At 44.4% G+C, this 24,441-nt stretch overlaps 1 protein-coding gene across 1 annotated transcript in view; it reads left to right on the top strand.

Moving 5' to 3' along the window:
• Window positions 1-24,441, top strand: part of ITGB7 (integrin subunit beta 7) — an 887,312-nt gene that overhangs the window by 802,523 nt on the left and 60,348 nt on the right. Inside the window, exon 14 of the mRNA XM_078687492.1 lies at window positions 4,499-4,701. Within this exon, the coding sequence (XP_078543618.1) occupies window positions 4,499-4,701 (203 nt within the window). The remainder of the gene's footprint in view (window positions 1-4,498; window positions 4,702-24,441) is intronic.

Below are 24,441 nucleotides of genomic sequence, written 5' to 3'. Positions count from 1 at the left end.
CTCCCGTATTGTTTATCACAGCACGCTTTACCAGAGTGTTCATATAACAAGGATTACCCCAATTCTTACCCTCAAAACTTCCTTTCGTAATTGACAGTCCGGTAGCTTATCAATATAAGGGAAGCATTGATCATTTTTCCAAGCAGCAGCCATAAAACGAGTTGAGGTTTTATTTACAAGGTAGTTTTGATCCTGTGCATTGGATATTTCCTTCTACTACTACTCAAATTACTTCATATTTATACTATACTAATTTTTAACACTAATCCTTTATGGGTTCCGGAGTGGAGTGCTACTCGCCAGAAAAGCGCTTCAACACCCATCAGGGGTAACAAGTGCTATATGAATGCAAATCTTTCTTCCCCTTTTATCCATCCGCTATCCTTCTCACTCCAAGTAACAGACTAATATCCACCACTGAAATTACCTCATATTTCAGCATATTAATTCACCACTAATCCTTTATAGGCTTCCTGAATAGCATGCGTCAACAAGCGAGCGATAATTAAATACAAACCTTTGTCCTCCTCTATCCTTCTGCTATCATTCCATATCCAAATAACCGACTAACCTATACACCACTTAAAATGTACTTGCATGTTTCACTATACTAATTCAACACTAATCCTCTATGGGTCCCGTAGTAGCATGCTACCCGCCGAAAAAGCGCTTTGATGCCTCGTCTGGGGTAGTAAGCGCTATATAAATGCAGTTACAATACAATACAATACAATACATCTGGTGGTGTGGAAAGAAAGGAACTGACTACAGACTACAGGATTGATGACGATATTGGCTCTGCCCGTCATTTCCGAAGTGGAACAATGTCAGTGCGAAGTTGCATGGTGCCACCTGGTGGCGCCCAGAAGTACAGCTCAAAAGTTTCCAGATCAATTCTGACACCTGGGGAATTTTTCAAAATGTGAAGAATCTGCAGTTAGAAGTCTCTATCAGCATTAAAATATCAATGAAAACAAAGTTGATAATTTTACTCCAACAGCTAGATAGAGGAAATGGGGAAACAGCCATTACAACGCGGCTATTACTATGCATGCTGTATCGTCATACATCCTTGCAAATGTGCAGAATACATAAATGAAGACAAATTCACCATGTGTAGTGCAGGCTTGCAGATGTTTCATCAGAAAAGATAATTTCTGTTGATTTGGTAATCAAAGTATGCTGTAGAGTTTATACACCATAACATAGAACAGAGGCCTTCAATCTATGGGGTGCAACCCCCAGGGGGTGTGTGAAGTCCTGGGAAGGGGGTCGTGCATTCCCTAGCCTCACTTGTGCCTGGAATCCAAAATATTTGTTTTCGTTTTGGAAAAAGACAGCCGTCCTGGGACAGCTAATTTAGCTCATTCAAATGCTTCAGCTGAGTCTCTTGTGCTGTAAAATGGTTTTGTGCCAGTGTGCCTGGTTGCCTCAATGAAATTCAAATGTGCCCTATTAGTTAATCTGTAAGTGTAAAGGGTGCTTGGGACCCAGTGAACCTCTCCAGGCTTTGTGATGACAAATATTTGTTTGTTTTTTAGTGGCAGTGCATAAAGTTAACAACTGGGCTATGAAGTGCTTTCTTTTAACTTAACTGTATTTACATAGCCCTTAGTACCCCTAAGGAGGTGTTGAAGGGACAGTTAGGTAATACAAAAAGTGCATTACATATGCATTGGTATTACTAAAATCTAGATTTTAGAAGCACCTTTTTATCTTAAAACTATTTACATTTTTTGTATCAGTCTACATTATACTGTGTTTAATGCAGGTATAAAATAATGACTTACATATTAACAGTGCTTTCAGTCACAAGCTGTGACCTCATAGCACTATAAATATACAAGTCACTATTCTCCAGTGCACCAACCAAGATTTAATTTTGATGCTCTCTGGTTACACATAGACCTTTGCAGGGCATTAACTAATACATGTTTCATAATGTACCACAGTGCATGTCCCACTGAGTAACAACTTTTCATAGTTATTTTTCATTTACGCTGCCCATTATTTTATATGTAGGTACCTGATTGTACAAAATATTTTGGAGCTTATTTATGAGAGGCTTGCACCACCACAGTATCACTTTTTTGACGCTCCATCGGTGCAAGTGTCTCAACCTTACCTATGAGGCGGCGCTAAGTCACCCTGCATGGCTTTGCCTGGCCTCATAGATATAGAGTAAGACATAGCAGCGCAACTCATTGTGTTGCCGAACTCTGCGTCAAGGAGGTGTTGTTCCATGGTCATTGTGTGGGGGTTTCCACACAACACCCTTGGATTTTAATGCTATCCCATATTTACAAAATCACGTAAACCTGGTGCAGCGCCAAAAATGTGCGCATCCCCAGTGGAGGCGTAACGAAGAGAAATGTTTCCATTTCTCCTCGTTTTTTCCTCTTTCCAAGTGTGCTGCATTCTGCAGCTCACATAGAAAGAGTAAAACACCTCTTGGGAGTGTTTTTGGGAAGGAAGGTGCCCCTTCCTGCATAAAAACAATCCTGCATATGTTGGTGCTAGGCAGCAATTTGTGCGTCAACGCAAGAGGAAAGGGCAGGAACATTTCATAAATATGGAGCATTCCTGCCCTTTCACATTGGCGTAGGGCAGCGCAGCACGAAGACTTGTGGTGCTGACATACGCCAATTCCTCATAAATGAGCCCCTTTGTTTTTAGCTACACCTTTGACCACCCCTCCACGCTCACTGACCTTTGGTTGGCTAAACACTATTTCATATTATTTCCCCACCGTAAAAATGATTTGCTGTGGGAATTGGGGACGTTTATGGTTGTCAATGATGAGGAGTAAGTATCAAGTTCTAGAATTTTTTGTGTCAGGAGAGGGTTCTTACACCTCAAAGATTTTGACAAGGGGTCCCTGCATTAAAAAGTTTGAAGATCTCTGACATAGAACATGGTGGTGCATTGACTTTGTTCTATACATCTTGGAGATTGTCACACATGTCATATTGCAAACAGTACCATAAAGGAGTAACACTGCATAACCTTGTTCCATATATTCTTCACCGTACTCAGGAACATTAGTCGTTTGAATACACATAAAGGTTCTGTATTTAACTACATCCATCCTACATGGCAAAGAGTGGTGTATCTCATGCATCCGAGAGGACTCCACTTCTCTACTAAAACCAAGGGTAAATCCACATACTTGGTCTCCAAAGATGGGAGCTTACTTATCAAGGGGTATTCCTAGAATGGTTTAAAATGACAGTTTTGGCTATGGAACCTCCTTAAATGTAAAGGCTGACAACACCTCTAAAGAGTCAGAGGTTTTATCTCTTACTATTATATATGCCAAATGTATTTTATGTGTATACACGCTACATTTTCCATGAAGACTCTTAAAAGAGGGGAGGTGTATCAGTCCTGAGGGAAATAAGTATAGGTGATGGGCAAGCCAGTCCTTGTAAAGTTCACCTCAGCAAATTCATTCAGGTCAGGTGATATACCTCTGCACCTTCCCTCAAGCACTGATAATATCTAGGATCTGGGATTGGATGAGTGAATTTAAGAACATATGATCTTGTGAATCACATTTTAGGCCGGCTACTAAACCGTGAATTATAAAGCAGCACATTTGTTCAGAACCTGCTGATTTAGTCAATAGTCAATATTGTAAGGTTTATGTAAGGTAATCAACCATTGTCATACAAATATTGAGCAGCATTGGGTTGTCAGTGTCGCACAATCTTTTTACAAAAATAAAAAAATGCAAAAATAAAAAATTTGGCTGAAGACGGCTGAAATGCCAGAAACCGGTCCTCGGAAGCTTGTTTCCGGTCCAGGGAAGGCATGGCTTGGCAGTTCGGGCTGGACTGTTCCCATGAGGCACAGGGTGAGACTGATTTGCATATGGCCATGTCTGAACTGGGGTGGCAGAGTGGGCTAAAGAACGGTGATGGATTAAACCCAGATCTGTTGGCTGGGTGTGAGTGTTTGATTGGTTCAGATGCTCCGTCCATCACCACCCTCTTTTGTACCGCACAATCTTTTTACAGCACATGTAACTCTGACTTTAATGTGGTCATGTGTCAAAACCAAGAGGCAATGCAAAAAAGCGTGCACTTTTACAATAACCCTGTTCCTATGCAGAATGCACTTTGCGGTACCATGCTCAAAGGGCAATGTCAACATTGTCAACATTTAAAGCTACGATAATCATGTGGATCAAAAGGTTGGGGAGCACCCAGTATTGGCCACATTTTCCGTGGAGTTCGCTCTTGCAGAAATTAGTCCCAACTCTTTACTGAGATGATGTGTCACAGGACTCCTAGAAGGTACATTCGAATCCACAAGCTGGCAGACTCCAACAAGCTAGACTTTATTTTGGAATCAAACACTGTTTGAATTTTGTATTGTCAATATTCCTCGTGCCTCTTTAAAACCTGTGTATTCAGGCATCACGCCATGCTTATCACTATACTTTGTCAAATGCTTACTTTTCCAACGGCTCATAATGGTTTTCTGCACATTACAGGAGCTGCGTAGAATGTCAGGTTTTTGGGACAGGGTTGCTCGGAGAGAACTGCACATTGGTCTGCTCAAAAGTCAACTTGACCATGGTCGAGCGTCAGGACGAAGCGTTCACGTGGTGCACAGAGAAGGCAGGAGACTCGCTAGTCACCTTCAGCTTCGAGGAAGAAGGAGACAATGTTTTCATCAATGTTTTGGCTAAGCAAGGTAAGCAGTCGATCTGTTGGCTTCATAAATACAATGCCAGAAATCTGACATCTCACATAGAAGTTCCAAGAATATTTACTTTTTAAAATGCTTCATGTCGCTATATTTGCTTTTCGTTATCATCTTAGCGGAGTAGCCGCCGCTGACCACAACACAAGATAACTTGCTGCGCTGCATGAAAGGGAGAGGGCAGGAATATGCCATATCTATCAAGTGCTATATAAATATAATTCCAATTCAATATGGTGCATTCCTGCTCTCTTCCTGTGCTGATGCACAATCTGCTGCCTAGCACCAACACAGGCTCCTTGCACCATGGTGCAAAGGTGCCTTCATTGCAGGCAGGATTGTTTTGTGTAAGAAGCGGGCGTTTTTCCCTTTCTAAGTACGCTGCAGAATGCAGCACACTTAGAAAGATGAAACAACTAGGAGAAATAAAGGTAGTTATCCTCGTTGCGTCTCCCCTGAAAAGGTGTAGCATTTTAACGTATTCCCAGGTTTGCCTGTACTGGTAAATCTGGGAATTTGCCAAAATCCATGGGTAGATGCATGGAAACACCCATGCTCTGACCAGTGGAATGCCTTCTCACGGTAGGGTAACGCAAGGCACTGACTTGTGCAGGCTTGTGATACTCCAGATTTACTAGGCGGCCTTGTGTTGCTTGGTAAATCTAACTTGGGTATTGTGTGGCCTTTGTGGCACCCTGCGTGACACAAGGGCAATGGAATACCTGGATAAATCTGCCCCTTAATCAAAATCACAATTCTACAATGAATCACCTAAAATAAACATATTTAGTTATGGAGTCAGGAATGTTACGCAGCCTTCCAATGTTCAAAAACACATGAGATAATTAAAACAGGAATACAGTAAGAGAAATCTTGAACATTGGGGGAATGGAATACTTTTATGATCTGATTATGGAAAATAAAAGACTTGGGCCTTATTTAGAGTTTGGCAGATGTGAGACTCCGTCACCAACATGGTGGATGCCCAGTCAACAGTATAACAAGTGCATTAAAGGAATGGGAGAGGTGTCACATTTTGAAGCAGTATCTCATCTGCCAAACTCTAAATGAGGCTCTAAGCCTCCGTTTATATTGCCACTTGGAAACAGAACGCTAAAGCCTCAAACCAGGAAATACTCCGGATTATAATAACCATGAGAGGAACCATGAAACAGCAAATCATCCAAAACTATCCAACAGGATGTAAAGGAGCTGTACCTCCCTGTAAAGAAGTCTTTAATGGGGCCCTACATTTTACTTTCAGTCTTAGAGACAGTAAATCAATCATGTCAATATATTTATTTGTGGAAATCTACACTGCCGCACCCCATTAACCCTTGCGGTCTGCCATCGGCCATTGGCCGACGGGAGCACTACCTCGCTAGTGCTGCCGTCGGCCAATGGCCGACGCAGCCCCGCCCACCTAATAGAACGCCCGTTAATGCGTTAAGAAAGAGTGCAAACTTCTCCAGAAAACTACCACATCGTTGCTCAGTGGAGCCCTCAGTCAAAATACTGGAGGGTATTGTGCAGAATAGTCTGAATGTGTGGATAAGAGAAACCAGGACAAGTTCCTCAGTTGTACAGGGTTTCAGACGGAAGTATCCATAGTGCACAGTACACTGTCACAACCCACTGTTGCAGGGGAAGAGTGTTTTGTGGGTCGGCCTTTGTACTGTGCATTCAATTCAATTTAATTTGGATTACAAAAATGCGTCTGATTTTGTGAACATTGTGGAAAATAATGAACTCAGGCATGTATTGTTGTTATTAATGAGATTTATACTTGTAGGGATCCACCCATCCTCTAAGATACTTTATTGACATCTGTAACACTCCCCAGGCCGGGCGCAGCCGAGGAGATAAATAAAGGGGAGCAAGACTGCGCGGGGTCTTTGCCGGCAGTTAACCACTGTGTGTGGGTGTTTTCTTTGTGCACAACATCCAAGGCCTGCTAGGCTTCAGCAGGGAAGGCCAGACCTCCCCCTCCACAATACTGACAACTGTAAAAGTATCATTACAAGAAATTTAAAGTTGGGACGGAAAGTACGGTGCAGTAGGGGAGTGGGACAGGGGTGGGTCTTTTCACTTCTACCACTTAATTTGTATATTATTGATCTCAGTGACGACCTTAATCAAAGTTGAACATTTCGGCCAAAGTTGGGTGGTACCCCCTTTCAATGTATAGATAACTTCCACAGAAATTGTAGGGATTTTTTTATAGGACACAGATTGCCAAGTAACACGATTTAAATACCATTTTAAATATAGCATAGAGTAATTTGCTAATTTCCAAGAAAAAAAGGAATGCAAATCATAACTTTCTGTGAAGTGCTTAAACCATACAAATGGTCCCCTAATTGCAACTGAACTGAAGCAAGTAAAATAACCACGCTGGGTCTCCCGGTTGATCACTAATTAAAAAGGAAATACGGCTACAAAAAAATGATGTGCTAACTGCGGAAATTGCCTTCAACATATACGATGTCCACCACGGAGGTTATACCTTCTTGCCCATCTTAAAAGTTCGTAAAGCAAAGTTGTTCTTTGATCATTTGTGGCCTGCTACTTGACTCCCTGCAGCAGAGCAACAATGTATACCACAGAAGCTACTAGGCTATGATATTTCCATCTGCATAAATTGACTCCAAAAGAAAGAGATCACCAGGCTGGAATTTAGCCTAAGCGTTTCCTAGGCTGTGGATGAGAGTAATGCAGTGTGACAATGTGTGTGTTAATGCTGTAGTTTCAGAAAATCAATTTAAGACCAGCCTACAAAACCAAGTAAAATGGGCACATGTAGCAAATGAGTATGCAGTATTTAGTAAGCACTTGTATAGTATGAACACTATGTACTGCATCCGAAATGTGATTACACAATTTAAACACGCCTGAGCGAAGCTCACTGTATTATAGCCTTATAGCCCGCCGTAGAGGGCTATACCGGCTATTAAAGGCCCTCTCCAGCGTTAAAGGCCCCGAGCCGAAGGCGAGGGCCTTTAACAAGGGAGAGGGACTTTAATAGCCGGTGTAGCCCAACTACGAAGGGCTATAAGGCTATTAGAACATACTGCCACTAGAGGGCAGAATGTTCTAACAAAAAAGAACAAAGCCTTATGGGAGCGTGAGGGGATTGGAATCCCCTCCGGGTCCCTGAAGCCTTTGTTCACAGCCAGAGCTGTGAACAAAGAAACATTGGAATGTTGGAGCTCCAGGCTTATACTAGCCATTATAAGCCCGGAGCACTCCATTGTTTTCAATGGAGCTCCCAACATTCCAATGTTCTAATTACAATTCGACTTATGTGTATTTTACAGTGAACAAATCTTGGGGTTGGTATAATTCAAGAAACATTACTGTGTTGCTACCAGGCAACAAAATCTCTTGAATTAAAACCGCATATTTTACTGGAATATCCATCGTCTGTGAATTTGTTTACCACCAAGTGAAATGCATAATAACTATATTGTTAAATTATTACTGAACCCTGATCGAAATGAAACGGTAGATGAATTGTGTACAGTTTGTAATACTTTTAATTGCTGTTAAAGGGATTTAATGCTTTGATTTTAGCAATCAGGATAATTTGGGAGATTATATGGTTTATATGATTTAATTAAACCAATAATAAACTATTATTAAAAATAAATAAAATCTAAACTGAAAAACGAAAGAAATCTTAATCTAAACCAAATATTTAAAAGAGATAAATATTGAATGTTAAGAGGTCTAAAGGTTAAAGAATGTAAAAGCAATCAACATAACATTAAATACAATGAAGCAAAACAAATAACATTTAAAAATGTTAAACTGAGTTTCATAATTACTAGTTAACATGGACTTTCATAATTGATAGTTAATTAATCTTACTCAACATTCGAATAAATAATTTATCTTAATGCAGATTTCTATAGTAGTATCTCCAGGAGGAAGAGTGATTTAAGAATGTTTTGAAGTAATTCATCCATCCGGCTCTAGGTTGCCTGAAACCAGAGCTGGAAAGAGACCGAATTAGTGTGTTTTCATCATTTCTGTTCTGTTAAACGAAAGCACAGTGAAAGCTGACATTTGCCCTATTTGGACTTTTTTTTTTTTATAAACAAATTTTATTGCGTTTTATTGGTTTGTAACACCAACCACAGCATTAAAACAGTACAGTAAGACACATACCATACAGCAATATAAAAAGTAAGGAGTCTGTTTAGGGCAACTCATCTGGTACATATCAAACACTACATAATTAATGTGAAGCGCACTAGTATTGTATTGTATGGTAATTGCATTTATATAGCGCTTACTACCCCTGACTAGGCGTCGAAGCACTTTTTCGGCGGGTAGCACACTACTCCGGGACCCTTAGAGTATTAGTGTTGAATTAGTATAGTGAAACACGCAAGTACATTTTAAGTGGTGGATAGGTTAGTCAGTTATTTGGATTTGGAATGGTAGCAGAAGGATAGAGGAGGACAAAGGTTTGTATTTATGTAGCGCTTGTTGACACACGCTATTCAGGAAGCCCTCAAAGGATTAGTGGTGAATTAATATGGTGAAATATGAAGTAATTTCAGTGGTGGATATTAGTCAGTTACTTGGAGTGAAAGGGATAGAGGAGGAATAAAAGGGGAAGAAAGATTTGCATTCATATAGCACTTGTTACCCCTAATGGTGTTGAATCGCTTTTCTGGCAAGTAGCATGCCACTCCGGAACCCATAAAGGATTAGTGTTGAAAATTAGTATAGTGAAAAAAAATATGAAGTAATTTGAGTAGTGGATATGTTATTCAGTTATTTGGGTAGTATATTAGTATAGTTTAATATGGAATTTGAGAAGTGAACATGTTAGTCTGTTACTTTCGATTGAAAAGGATAGTGGAGGGATAAAAGAGTGGAAGATTTATTTATTTATTTATTTATTTACTTTTAGGTCTTAGCAATAGGAGAAGGCTTTTGGATGAGTAAACAGGAATTTTGGGTATTGCTAAATGAGAAAAAGGGCAGCATTTCGGGCCCTAGTCCCAACCAGTCTCGAACAGGCTCAAACAGGCAACTACCCTTGTCCTCTCCACCCTTAGCTGAGACGCCCTAAGCCTGGCCTTTTTTATAGCCCTAGTAATCAGGTGATCCCTTCAGCCAATGGGAACCCTAGCCCTAACACTATCCAATCACAACACTGGCCCTAAAATCTAGAACCAATAGGAGATCAGGACCTTACTGACAATCAAATCCCTAGTCCAATCACCCAATCAGTTCAAAAACCCTGATCTCTACGTCCAATAAAGGCCTTAGCCCTACCAGTAGTCCCAACCCAAGTCCAAGCAGCCAATGGTACAGGTAGCCCTAGTCCCTACTTCCAATAGAAAGCCTAACCCTACTCTTAGTCCATACCATGGGGTGCTTCCGGGGACACCCGCGAGCTTCGTAGACCACTCGCTCCTGTTGTGCGCCACAGTCCACCCCCTCCTCCATCTCCCAGCCCATAACCCCGGACAACTCCCTCCCTGAGCACCTCCATCCAGTAGGTAAGTATTACATCACAGGCCCAAATCATGTGGTAAAAATCTACAGATTTAACGTCGAACCGTGGATTCCTGAGGTGATCCAGTGTCCCGGGGGAATTAATAATGAGTGTACGGTAGATCTGAGAGATAGATCCCTCCTCTGCCCATGTGACCCATCAACAGTTTGGCTTCCAGCAGGCTGAATTTCGGAAGGGAGTGAGCGGCAAGATCGTGTCTGAGATGGAGGTATTTGTAAAACTAGGAGTGTGCCAGATTGTATGTCTGGTGCAACTTGTGGAAGGACCTATGTGGTTCCCCGATCAGACATCCCCCAACCTTGGGATGCCGATATAGTCCCAGGGGCGAAAGCCGCTACGGGACACTGTTTCCCTTAACCAGGTGCCATGCCAAAGTGGAGTTTGCTGCGTATGCCTGGTCTCCCATTGGTCCCTCCCCAAGCAAGAAATACCACCCGGGTTACCATTGGCAGTGAGAGGGGTATTGAGGCTCCATAAAGCATATTCTAAATCTGGGAGAAGTCCAGATGTGTGAGCTCCACTTTGTAAGTGGGGTCCAACCACCCCCATTGAACCAATCGTGGATGATGAGCAGATGGGGCGAGAGATAGTAAAGATAGAGGTTGGACATACCCATGCCCCCATCGTAGGGTCCTGGCTGACAGTGTACAAGGGCGAAAACGTGGTAAGGAGTCTTTCCACAGGAATGATGTCATGGCCCTGTCTAGAACCAGGTTTGGGGCAACTGAAGGGGCAAGTTTTGAAAGACGTATAACAATTGTTTAAGGATCATCATTTTGTATTGGGGATACCGCCTAAAGTGTTGAGGGGAAGGAAACGCCACTTGGTAAGATCGGATTTGGTTTTCCGAACGAGAGGTTGGAGGTTAATGGTCCAAGAGAGTTCAGGGAGTAGAGTAACCCATATACCCAAGTACTTGAAGCTAAGTCTGTGCAGGGGGGTCGTTGCCTGCCAGTCAAAGCAATCCCTGGACGGCGCTATGGGAACCAAAACGGACTTGGGGTTCAAATGCAGACCAGAGCTTCTTCGAACTGCCCGAGCAGTCAGAGGCATTGGGGTCCGCTCACTGCTGCTCGGGCCATGTACAGCAGGACATCATCTGAGTACAGCACAATGCGGTCCTCATGTCCTGTCTCCCACCTCCACCAGCTGAAAATAGGGTCTGTGCGGATAAGTGCAGCCAGTGGCTCTATCGTCAGGGTGAAAAGGAGCGGGGACAGGGGGCAGCCCCATCAGGTGCCCCTTCCACTAGAAAAAATTTCAGAGGACTCAGTTTATCCAAACCCGGTCGTGGGATTGGCGTCAAGGGCAATCACCATGCCCTGGAGTTTGGGTTCGATACCAGTGCAAATCAGCATCAGCTGCAGGTAGTCCCAGTCCCAGTCCACCAGGACAGATGGTGTCGGTGTGCCAGGGCCATGTGCAGTTGTCTGATGCAGTGTCTCGTGCTCCAGAGCGGCATAAAGCTGCACTGGTCCGGATGCGCCAGAATCGTGATCATGTGCCGGATTCGGTTCGCCGGGATCTGGGCAAAATTTTAACTTCCCCGTTGAGAAGTGAGAGTGGGCGGTAGTCACACACTAAGTGGAGGGGGTTGTGTTTTAGGTATCACTACTATTGTTGCAGAGTCCACCTCAGCCGGGAACGACACCACCTGCACGACTTCTTAAAACAACTGCAAGAGGTAAGGGATGGGAATCTCTCAGAATGTGTTATAATATTCCATAGTGATGCCATCGGGACTCAGTGTTTTGCAGGGTGCCATTCCGGCCTTTGCATCTCTGATCTCTTCTGCGGTCATGGGTTCATCTAGGGCACGGGTGTCAAGGAGGGACAGGGTCGGGAGCTGGGGTGAGTCAAGGCAGGCCCTGGGCAACCGCCACGTCCCTAGCTAAGGGCCTGGCATCTAGGTTTTGGTAGTAAGACGCAAAAGTCTTAGCTATCTCCGGAGTGCTGAGGTTGGCCCTGGACGTCGAGTACCTCCAGGACAATCCTGTTGGCCTGCGGGTGGGATGCCAACCAGTAAAGTAGCTTCTAATTTTTTTCCCCCAGCCATAAATTCGCGCTGTTGTGACCTTTCAAAGGTGTTTGGCTGCCTCAAGGGAGTTTAACCGGATATCCTTCCTGATAAGACTCAGGCAGCGAGAGACTTCCCCCTATAGGCCCACTTTCAATTCCTGTTCCAACCAGAGAGCCTGAGCCTCCCGTCGGGTGATCAGAGCCGACCGGTCGCGTTCTTTCCCTCTGATGTATTGCTTAGCGAAGCCGCATATTGTTGCTTCAGTAGCAGACCATAGCGTGCTTATCTTGACCATGAAGCCAACATTGGTCGTGAAGAATGATTGAAGTTCAGACCGAAAGCTGCATATAAACTCTTTGTCTTGGAGGTACAAGGCATTCATGCGCCATACAGGTCACTGGCCCCCACGGGTACTGCAGGGGAGGGGAGTGATCTGAGATACAACGGGCCAGAATCTGGATCGGAGTCAGCTTCAGGCAGTCGGTGAGGGTAGAAAGAACAGGTCTATCGGAGAGTGGGTATCATGGGCAGCGGGTGAATGTGTGAATTGTGTGACATGAACGAGGGTGCCAGGACCTCCAGGCATCGCAAAGGTTGCAGCCCAATCGGCAAGACAGAGAGTACCAATCTCACGCGAAGTTGTGGGGGGCCAAGAGCAGTTTGTTACAGCGTTAGGGACAGCATTAAAGTCACCTCCTATTACCTTGAGCCCCTGTGGGAGACAGTTAAGGAGCTGTGAAATATCGTGAAGCCCGGCGGCTGGGGATATGGGTGGTATATAGACGCAGATCAGTAGAGCCACTTGGTCTTCTAATTGACCTTCCAGCATGATGTATCAACCCTGCGGGTCTCGCATTACATGTGTGCCAACCAATAGAAATGAGCATTGCAGCAAGATGGTGACCCCCCCGGCCCCACGAGACAACCTCACGTGGGAAATCCTATCATAACCCCTCCATGACAGGAAGGGGCAGAGATCCCCCAAAAGGTGAGTCTCCTGCAACAGGAGAGCTTCCAGGTGATGTCGGTGCGCAAAGGCAAGAACGGCTGAACGTTTCACTCGGTCTAACAGACTGTTAACATTCCATGACATAACCTGAAAGGTCATATGTGTGTGAGGTAAAGTTTTGTGTGTTGCGTGTGTGGTCATTAACCCTTGAGGCCCCTCTTGGTGTGCTGGTGCCAAACCGGAAATGAGAGTTACCCAGGACTGTAGTAATGAAAATGGCACAATGGCTTGTTCGTGTGAGTTAAGCATCTCCATAAGGGAGATGGGCATGCTTAAGAGGAGTCTGAGATTTTCATCCTTCCTGTTTGTCAAAGCCCAGAAATTGCTTTGCCTCTTACCCTCAATAGCCTTTGTGTGAATGAGAGAAGACAAGTCGCAGAAATCTAAAAAGAAATTGCCATGTTGATTCCAACTACCACATACAAGATAATTGTGGGTTGGACAAAGACATGTGCTTCTGGGCAAGGCTGAAAGCCTGAGTTGCTAGGGAGTGACATACTGAAAGAAATTGTAATTGTAATTACATTTATATAGTACACACTACCCCTGATGAGGTGTCGAAGCGCTTTCGGTGAGTAGCATGCTACTCCAGAGCCCAAAAAGTATTAGTGGTGGATTAGTATAGGGAAATATGAAATTAATTTGAGCGGTGGACATGTGAGTTAGTTGGATTTCAAAGGATAGTGGAGAGATAGAAGAGGGAAGGGTCTAGGAAGAGAAGGAGGAGGTTTGGGATGAGTGAGGGAAGAGCTTCTAGAAGTGGATTAGGGAGAGAAATGAGGTATTGGATGAGTCTAGGAGGGATACATGAGGGAAGGGTTTAGAAAGGCTTGTTTGTGGGATCTGAGTAGTAAAAGAGGTTTGAGATGATGCAAGTAGGGGTAGAAGACGGAAGAGCCTATAAAGGGTTATTTTGGAGATCATAGTACTAGAATGGGATTTTGGAAGAGTCAGAGAGTGGAGGTAGAGGATATATTAAGAGAGGTATAGGGTGAGATATAGGGTAGTGCATTGGAGATGCTGAATTAGGAGTGAAGTAATAAATATAAAGATACATAAGTACACGGAGGGTATATATGTATAAGTAATATATCTAGATTTAAGTTACATGTAATAAACTCATACTTTCATGTGTTGCTGTACTTTAAGCTAACTTTTTTCTTTTCATTTTTTTGCTCCTTTTAATGATTTAGTAGAGAAGCATTTGTAGATAGTTAAGATAAAAAAGTACTTATTTATGCAGTGGCCTATATACATGTTAATTATAGAATAATATAACCATAAGTAATATGTACATTTGTTAAGCAGACCCAATGAATGGCATTCTCCACTGGGAGAGAGTCAATGGCTGAAGACACAGGGATCACTTCAGCACATCACTTCAAGTCATTTGGAGATGTAAGACCTAATGCTTTTAGACGTTGCTTGCCTGTATTAAAACATCCTGAAGTCTACAATTACGATTTTGTCGAAATTATTTGCCAACAAAGCCTCAGTTACCGCTTACGAAACACGAAGAACAGCAGCAGGTATTTCGAAAGCACAGACAACACTTGAAAGCAACATTTATTTCGATGAAACATGCCAGGGATGTTCTCATTCCTAAATCTGAGTGCACCACAGAACATTACGTTACCACATCCCAAGCTGAATCTCAATAGTGCCTGTATGCCATCTTTATTTACTAGAGCAAAAGAAGGGTAAGGGCAATGAGGTTTTAAACACATTTCAGCAAAAAAGAAGAGCGTAAGCAGCACAAGGAAAGGCAAAGGGTGGTATTGATGCGGTACATCAGTACACACTAGAAAGCCCGCTATTTTATGACCTCAAACTGAATAGAAATGTGGCTGGCACACCTTACCCTCGCACTTTCCTAAAAATGGCATCATGCCGTTCTTTCTCATTTGCAAAGTTGTTTGCAGGGTTAATTGCGGAGTTGTCAGTAGCATTGACATCTCGTCTAGCGCTTCGTGAAGAAATCCATTTCTGAACGCCAGCCCCTGGGGTTTTCCCCAGGTACTCGCAGAAAAAACGTGAAGTTCATTTTAAATCTCTGCATCTGCTACATGTGCCAAAAAAAGGAATGGAAATCATTTTCATGGGTGGCACCATTATATATGTGATAAAGCACCCCTTGCTGTATATTATATTGCAAGTAATTGAGGAGTTTCATGACTATATAGAGCAAGGTTCTTTTATAAGTTCATGGAACTTAGAAGAGACTTACAATATCCTTTTAATGTACAATAGAGCGTATTTTATTCCTTATAATACATGGCCATACACTCACCCTTCCCATAAACCATGTAAATACTTGTTGGCTTGGTCTTTCAAGTTCATTGCAGATAAGAATAAAAGCATAATCTATACCGAGACATAAATTGCAAAATGGCATTAGAATCAGTTTAATGTTAGTCAGTTTACAAAATGTTGTGATTTAGATTGTGTAGTAACATTAGTAACATGCACGGTTTCTATCTTTTTTTATTTTTATTTTTTATTTATTGGTATTTCAAAGGGAATCAACATAGGACATACAATGTCCAACATTTGGGCATTTCTGCCTCATACAACTGAACTGCATTACAACACTGCACATCCAATAGGGTACTTTCATTACATACATATTATGTCACATCTAAAACTATCTACTTCGGTTTTATTCCAACTGTACTTCTAAGCCTGATAGATAATCCACTAGATAATGCCAATAGTCCTTAGGTCGTGCTCATGGTGGCAACTCTTCCTCATACAGTTTGAAGGTGTCCTTACAATATACCATATCACTCACCCATTGCTTTATTCGTGGCGTTTTCTTACCACCCCAACATAGCGCTATATTACGTTTAGCTAATAGCAATGCCAGTACACAGAATTTACGTTTTCTCGCTTTAACATTCTGTAGGAGACTTAGAAGGCATGTCCATATAGTACATTGTATCTCAATTCCCACCATCTTACCCAGCATATCTGTAACCTCTACCCAAAATTGAGCCACCTTCCTATAATACCATGCCATATGTATAAAATTCGCGTCTTCCATCCTGCATCGTTGACATCTAGAGTCCTCTCGCAGACCATATTTGTGTAGGCGTTGAGGTGTGGTATGTATGATGTAAGTATCTAATGTGTATAAGCTTTAGGTTCCCGTTTGGTGGTAGTATTCCAGTTATCGTGCCTGCTGCACTCCATTCTTCCTCCGTTAGGGGTGTTTCCAAGCACAAATTCCATTTCTGAATCGCCTTACTCGCAGTGTCTCCTATTTCAGCTTGCAACGTAGTGTACAGTCTAGATACTAGGTGCCTAGGGTCAGGTGAAGTGATGATAAACTGCAGTGTCAGTAAAGTGTCAGGTTCCGCTGGATAAGTGGGATAGTGTGCCCTTAGTGCACACTGTAGTCTATGATATGTAAATTTAAATAGCAATGATTGGTTTTGTATATAGACCAGTTCTTCTAATTTTTTAACTGTACCCTCATGATACAGATCTCCTATTGTGTCAAAACCCACTTGCTGAAGTAATTCCATTCCCACTGTCTCTTGTGTAACCGAGAGTGCTGAGTGATAATGGAGTGGCATTTCTGGTGTGTATAGCGGTTGTTTACCCACTTTTTTTGCTATTAACTGCCATGCTGCTGATGTAGCATCTACTGTATTAATATCCTTTTTGTGTAAAGGTGGCCTCACGTGTGACAGCACTGCATCCAGCGGTATAGGTAGGGCGTCTCCCACCTCTACCGCTACATGTGTGATGAAAGGAATGGGGTGATACCAATAGTGCGCATATTGTGCTTGCGCACATAAGTAGTACAGTAGAAAATCAGGGACTTTAAATCCCCCTTTTGCGTACGGCAATGTTAGAGTGTGGAGGTCTATTCTAGCCGTCTTTACCGCTCAAATCAACTTCAAGGTTGCCGATCTTATTGCCTGGAACACTGGTTTCGGTGGTTTTATCAGAATATTATTGAATAGATAAAGTAGTTTCGGTAGAAGCACCACTTTAACTATTGCTATCCTATCTGCCATAGATAATGGCAAGTGTATCCACCGATCAATTTTCTGCTCCAGCCCAGCCATTACTCTGCCGTAATTCGTGCAAATCACCTCCTCAGGGTCTCTATGGAACCAAACTCCCAGGTATCGCACTGGGTCTGTTTGCCAGTCTAGGGGGTAATCTAGTTGGAAGGGAAGAGTGCTATCAGTGAGGGGTATAATCGTGGATTTCGTCCAGTTGATATTAAGCCCAGAGTGATATCCAAATTTAATGAATTCTCTCAAGAGCGGGTTTAAATTTTCTTTTGGGTCCCTCACATATAGCAGCACATCATCCGCATAAAGCGAGATGTGAAGTGGCCTTTGGGGGAACTGCAGTGCCGAGTGCTTATATTCCTGTCTTATTTTACATGCTAGTGGTTCTATAGCTATAGCAAACAAAAGGGGGGAGAGAGAGCACCCCTGTCATGTGCCTCTTTCTATCTTTATTGGTTCTGAGACATACTTGTTAACTCTAACCCTTGCTATAGGATTTGTATAGAGGAGTGCCACCCATTGCAGGAACATTGGTGGGAAACCCATTCTGTGCAATATCGTGCGCAGATATATCCAAGCAATGGTGTTAAACGCTTTTGCTGCGTCTAATAGTACAGCTGCTGCTTTTGTCTCTGGGGATAAGTAGTGTGACAGTGCAAACAGGGTTCTTGTGTTGTGGGAGGTCGATCTAGTGGGGATAAACCCTGATTGATCCGGAAGGATTAATCTCGTCATTAAAATGTGCAGTCTCGTCGCGAGTATTTTAGACAGTATTTTGGTGTCAACATTTATAAGAGATAGTGGCCGGTAAGAGTCACACATCTCCGGATTTTTGTCCGGCTTCAACAATGTTATAATCATAGCCTCCCGCAGGGAGGCCGGCAGTGTACCCTTCTCATGTGCATCACCCAGCATAGCCACCGCATGAGGGGCCAGCCAGTCCACAAAGGCTTTATAAAATTCCCCCGTGAATCCGTCTGGACCCGGCGCCTTGCCATTTGGCAGTGCCTGTATTATCTCTGTCACCTCTTCTACTGTCACTGGGTGAGAGAGGTATTGCCTCTGGGTATCCGATAACCATGCCAGTGCTATCGTGTCACAGTATTTATCTATTTCATCCGCCGGGGCGGTCGTGTCGGCTTTGTATAGCTTTCCAAATGTATGCTGGAATGCCTCCAGTATACCTTTCATGTCATGCCTCAGCACCCCAGATTTATCACCCACCGCCTCTACCACTGGTGGTGGTTTCTGCACACAAATTTTAGCTGCTAGCGTAGGTCCAGGTCTCCCTGCCTCCCCGTATCTTCCTGCTATCTGTCGTTTGTGCACGTAATTTAGTTCTGTTTCGGCATGTTTTTGATATTCTGTCAGCTCGAGTCTAATTTTACCCAAGATGGCTGGATCTTGTGTCTCAGCATATTCTAACTCCAGTCTCCTAATGTCAGCTTCCTTTTTCTCCAATTGCTGTCTTAGGTCTTTTAATATACCTGCATTAGTACTAATACAGACCCCTCTGATTGTGGCCTTAAAGGCCTCCCACTGTAGTCCTGGGTCGTCCGATGTAGCCTCATTCAGTTAGAAATACTCCGTTATTGCTTTACTGATCGTGTCACGATAACATGCATCTTGCAGAGCTTTCTCGTTGAAGCGCCAGCTGAACGGGGGGGGATATAGTTAGGCAACATAAGCGTAAGCAGCACCGGGTTGTGATCGGATAGCGTCCTTGGAAGGTGGGCGACATCCTCCATCCATTGTAACACTTCCGGTGACCCAATCCAGTAATCTATCCGTGACCAGCTGCTAAAAGCCGCTGTTGTGTGTGTAGCCTCACGTTTGTTTGGATTTTTTATTCGCCATAGATCCACTAGGTGCCTATCTAGCATTATGTCTTGTAGTGTTTGCAACGCTCTTTTGTGTGTCTCTGTCGATGCTTTTGACCTGTCAACATCGTCATTCAGAGCCATGTTAAAGTCTCCACCCCAAAACACCGGTATATCTGGCAGTTCGGCCAGCTCCGTCCAGATAGTGCTATAAAATTGAGGGTCGTCTACATTTGGAACATAAATGTTTAGCAAGTTAATCCTATGTCCCCTTAGGATGCCCGTGACAATAACATATCTCCCTTCACCGTCTGTATGTACTTGTTCCATTTTGAAATTTAACCCGCGACGTATCAATATGAGTACTCCCCTTGAATACAAAGAGTAGGCCGCACTATATGAAGCTTCCGCCCACCTATTACCAATGCGTGTCTGTGCATGCGGATCGATGTGCGTCTCTTGGAGATATGCTATGTCAACGTGCAATCGTGTTAGGTATGCCAGTACTTGCCTGATTTTCTTGGGGTTTTTTAAGCCACGTATATTCCAAGTCAACAGTCTTAATTTACTTACACGCCTATCCTCCATCACATCTTAACAGTAATACTAGAATTTGCAAAGTGTTGGCATCAGTCTTGGTTATGATATGTGACATCTTTAGTCTATACAGCGTATTGAAAAGTTTACGTCTCCTATGGAGTTTGGCAGTGTTTCTCAAATACAGTTCTACAATCCAACTTTCCCCAACTCTTCCCCACCTCCCCCCGCCCACTTCAGCACCCCAAACATGCCAAAGACATACCCTAGTTGTAACAACAACCAACATCGTACCATTGTAGGGGGACACCCTGTGTGGGGGTCCGCTTGGGTCACACGACTGCATCCAACATAGTGGATGTGGCCAGAGTACCGTGTATAGAGCAGGTGCATCAGTTTACACAGTCAGTTTTGTCTCGTAATCGTGTGTGCCCCCAGCACCAGGGCATTGCATTTCCCACCTCCATACCTCCTGTGAAAAACAACTCATGCCAGAAACGAACAGTGTGAAAGGCTCCCATTGAGCCAAACTGGGTATCTGAGCAGCGCATTCAAATTTTTTTACATTACACAGTTATTTTGTTATCGACTGCGCATCCCAGCAATGGGCATTCTACGTTACCATTCTTCACCAATTATCCTCACTCAGACCTGGCGCAGTGCGACATGGTTCCGTCTCACCACATCGGCTCTTGTCTCCAGCCTTCACAGCAGGCAACAGTCCAGTATTATCCTGCGCAGCCCCGGTTGCACACATTGTTGGGTACCAAATGTTCATCGCACCAGTGGGATGCTTGTAGTATAACCCTCCATCCGTGAGTTTATTCCCTGCATCTCACATGACATATTATTTAGTTCTGCATATTGCACGCATCACATTGTGAGGAAGGCCTTTGACAATGTCATTCGATTCTCGTAGTCTCCCTTGACTCAGTCCGACTCGTGATTCTGCTCCTGACGCCTTTGTTCCCTTCGACGTTGTCCCAACCGTTTAATATAGTCGTTCGCTTCCTTGGGAGTTTGGCATATTACAGATTTACCATCTTTGGTTATTTTCAATATGGCTGGGTATAGCATCACATAGGTGATCTCCATTTCTCTCCGTTTCTGTTTTGCCGATGCAAATTCTTTCCGCGCCATTTGTACATTCATGGTGAAGTCTGGGTAGAATTGCAGCTTGTTACCCTGATGTTCAATCTCTTGTTTTTCCCTCGCCATCCTCAGTATGACGTCCCGATCTCTATAGTTGAGCAGACGCGCCACTATTGGGCGTGGAGGGGCTCCTGGCTTTGGTCTTGGCGCTAGTGTTCTGTGCGCACGCTCGATGATAAACACTGTGCACAGCTGGTCAGTTCCAAAAATCGTTTTCAGCAGATCCTCCACATAGTTCTCTATCTTCCCAGTGTTGGTTGATTCTGGAACCCCCGCTATGCGTATATTATTCCGGCGGGACCTCGCCTCCAACTCCTCAGACTTGTTTTTAATGACCTCCAGCACTCTGTCCATCTCAGTGCATTTCTGTGTCGTCGCGTGTGATTCATCTTCCACAGCTGACAACCTTGTCTCAGCTTCTTCTAGCCGCTCCCCGTGTTTGTCGAGCTTCGCAGCCATGTTGTCGACTCTCTGCGTGATGGAGTCGAGTTTACTATGCACGTCCTGTAGGCTTTTGTGAATGGCTCTTAGGGTTGTTTCCATGGTATTTTGCGCCTCTGCGTCTGTGTCCATGTCTGCATCTGCTGGCGCCGTGGCCCCTTTCGTAGCTTTTTTATTATCAAAGGGCAGTTTTGATTGTACTTTCTCTGGTTTACCCATTTTTCTGGACAAATATATACCAGCTGTCTCCAGGTGCTGTGCGTTGTGCCGTGCGCAGGCGGCGTTCTAAACTCTGCTTTTTCCCCAACCTCCACTTATACACCACCAGGGTAGTAGTACACAATGGGTGCGTTGCTTTGCAAACAGTGCGCTTTATGTTCATACAGACCAGCACGTTTTGCAGCCCACTATTCACCGGTTGATTCAGCAAAGTAATGTGTTCGACAGATACGCCGCCAGGAGTTTTGCCTGTCTATTCCCTGTCACGCCGCTCAAATTTATGCCGTACAGCCCGGTAACGTCCTATGCGGGATACGCCTTGGCAATGAGAGCCGGTAATTTACTGCAAGCCTTTGCCGCTGTCGATAATTACACTGCTCTGTTCGCGCCTTCACGGGGCGTTGCTGATCTCAATGCCGCCCTCTGCCCAGCGCTCGTCGTCTCACAGTCCGGACTTACTTGGTAAGCGCCGTACCGTCTCCCGCAGTGCCTCTCTACTGGACTCCACCTCCGCAAACCTCTACCGGGCACTGGTCGCTCTGCCACCTCCGCACCTCACCCGACTGCGGGCGCCGCCATCTTGCGCTGTCTAGCCGCTAACCTTCGCAGTACAATCTCGTGGAAACGTTCACACCATCAGCCCTGCGGTAACTGGTCGTTGTCACAACACGCTGTATAGCAGTGGATAAATACAGTCGCGGCAGCGCTGGAGTCCCGTATCGTTTACAGTGTCAATGTACGGTTAAACTGCGTGCGTTTCACTCACTGCACGTCACTCCCTCCAGACTATTCTGTGCTGTTATGGATTATGCCACCTCACAACTACAAGGCACATTGCCTGCCGGGTCTCTGCACGTCGCACATCGCCACCCGATGTTGACTCTTGCTGTCTCACAGTACGTACCGTCACAGGCGGGTAGCTTGAACTTGCTCACCTCCGATAGATTACACAGGTCCGCCATTTTGGCCGCAGTTGTTTTCCAGCCACCTCAGTTTCAATAGCGGATTGCAGGAATATTACCTACCGATTCAGTAATCTTCCCGCTTCAGCATGTTCTCTACACCTTCCGATTCCGTTTCATGCCGTTTTCGGTATTCATAGCACCAGTTGCACGCTATTGTTTCCCGTTATTTGACACTGGCCGGCGGAGCTGACTCAAGAGGCAGCCATTCCGCTGTGCGCCCTCTAGCGCCCCCATGCATGGTTTCTATCTTACTTGCTAAGATCTACAGCATTGAAAAAAAGAAATATGTTGCAATAATCAGCTCCTTCTTGCTGATCGCTTTTTCTGTTTAGAAAAACTTGCCAGCAGAAAGAAAAAACAGCTCCCATTTAACTAGTTTAAACTTCAGCTGTTGGGGGTGGGGGGGGGGGGTGTTGGTAGCCAGCTGCCAACCAAGATGGACTCGTAATCGTGGTGCAGTGCATTTTTCACCTCCAGGACTCTTGCTGAAACACCTGAATCTGCTGCATTGTGCTAGGTATCAGCCTGCTTATACTGAGGGGGTGGTGGGAGCTCCTTTACTGCCAAAATATCATCTGGTGGAGTAGTAAACAAAGCCTGCTGATGGCAGGCTTAGATGCAGCATGCTTAACCTAGATCGCAAGACAGGTGCCTGGGGCAGTCCCTGAGCTCAGTGGTGCGGAGCCAGTTAGGAAGGCAGTGGAGGCAAGGCGTTGTCAGCCATGGCTAGTGCCTGGTTGTGGCGAATATGCTTCACTTCTGACTATATCAGAATGCACCTATACCGACCCAATGTAGATTATGAACCGTGCCACGGAGATCCATCTTCCTAAGGTGAAGCCTTTGCTACTGGCTGTGTGTGAAGAAACAGACGAGTGAACTAGCACACTGCGTTACTATACTCATGAGAACACACAAGATGATTTATCAACATGACATCACCTGCCCACCATAAATGTGCTAACATTCATGCTCTCCATCATCGTACTAGCACAAGCATATACTGGCAGACAGCAGATGATCTTGGATAAAATTACCTAGCTATGCAGCATATTGCCCACAACAAATAATATGTGCAAATCTGACCCCAAACAAGGAAAACTTAGGGGGTCATCATGATGTTGGGTGGACTGCCACTGAGAGGCCATCGGTGGTGGCCCATCTGACAGCCTGGGAATCGGTCCGACTTCTGGATTACAACACTGACAGTCGGAGCGCAGAGGTCACAGGGTAGGACCGCCGCCTCCGACAGGATCAAAGAACCCATCTGTTAAAGTTATCTGAAGCAACTATAACTCGTGTCCTAAGGTAACTATAACTCGCGACCCTGTCATGCCCAGTTTTCTCTCATCAATACTTCCACTGCAGATGTTGCAGGCACTGACAGACCTACTCACAGACCCACATAGGTACTCACAGACCCACTCACGGACCTAAGCAGGTACTCACCCACTTACCCATGCATCCACTTGCAATTCCACTTAGAGACCCACAGAGGCACACTCACGAACCACACACTCACGCACACACACACACACACACACACACTCACACCCACACATACACACACACACACACTTACAGTTCTATTCTGGCACTTTCATACTTTCTCAGAGTTCCCCACAGGCAGTCATACAGCCACTCACAGAGCTATGAAGGCACTAAGAGACCCACTCACAGACCAACTCATCTATTCACACACCCACTCACATACCTATTCAGGCACACATAGAGACACTCATATACCCATTCAGATACTCACACACCTACTCACAGACCCATGTATCCACTTATACACCAACTTACAGGACCACACAGACACTCGCACATCCACTCACCGAGTAATGAAGGCACTAAGAGACCCACTCACAGAGCCACAAAGAAACTCACATACCCACAAAACAAACCACACACCCCTTCACAGACTCAGACAGACACTTATACACCCACTCACAGACCCACTCAAAGATGTGCTCAGAGAGTCACTCATATACCCACTTACAG

The sequence above is a fragment of the Lissotriton helveticus genome, chromosome 1_1 (genome assembly GCF_964261635.1).
Source record: "Lissotriton helveticus chromosome 1_1, aLisHel1.1, whole genome shotgun sequence".
Taxonomy (NCBI): Eukaryota; Metazoa; Chordata; class Amphibia; order Caudata; family Salamandridae; genus Lissotriton; species Lissotriton helveticus.
The sequence above is the reverse complement of the archived record's forward strand: the minus strand, read 5'-3'. Positions and strand labels throughout refer to the sequence as shown.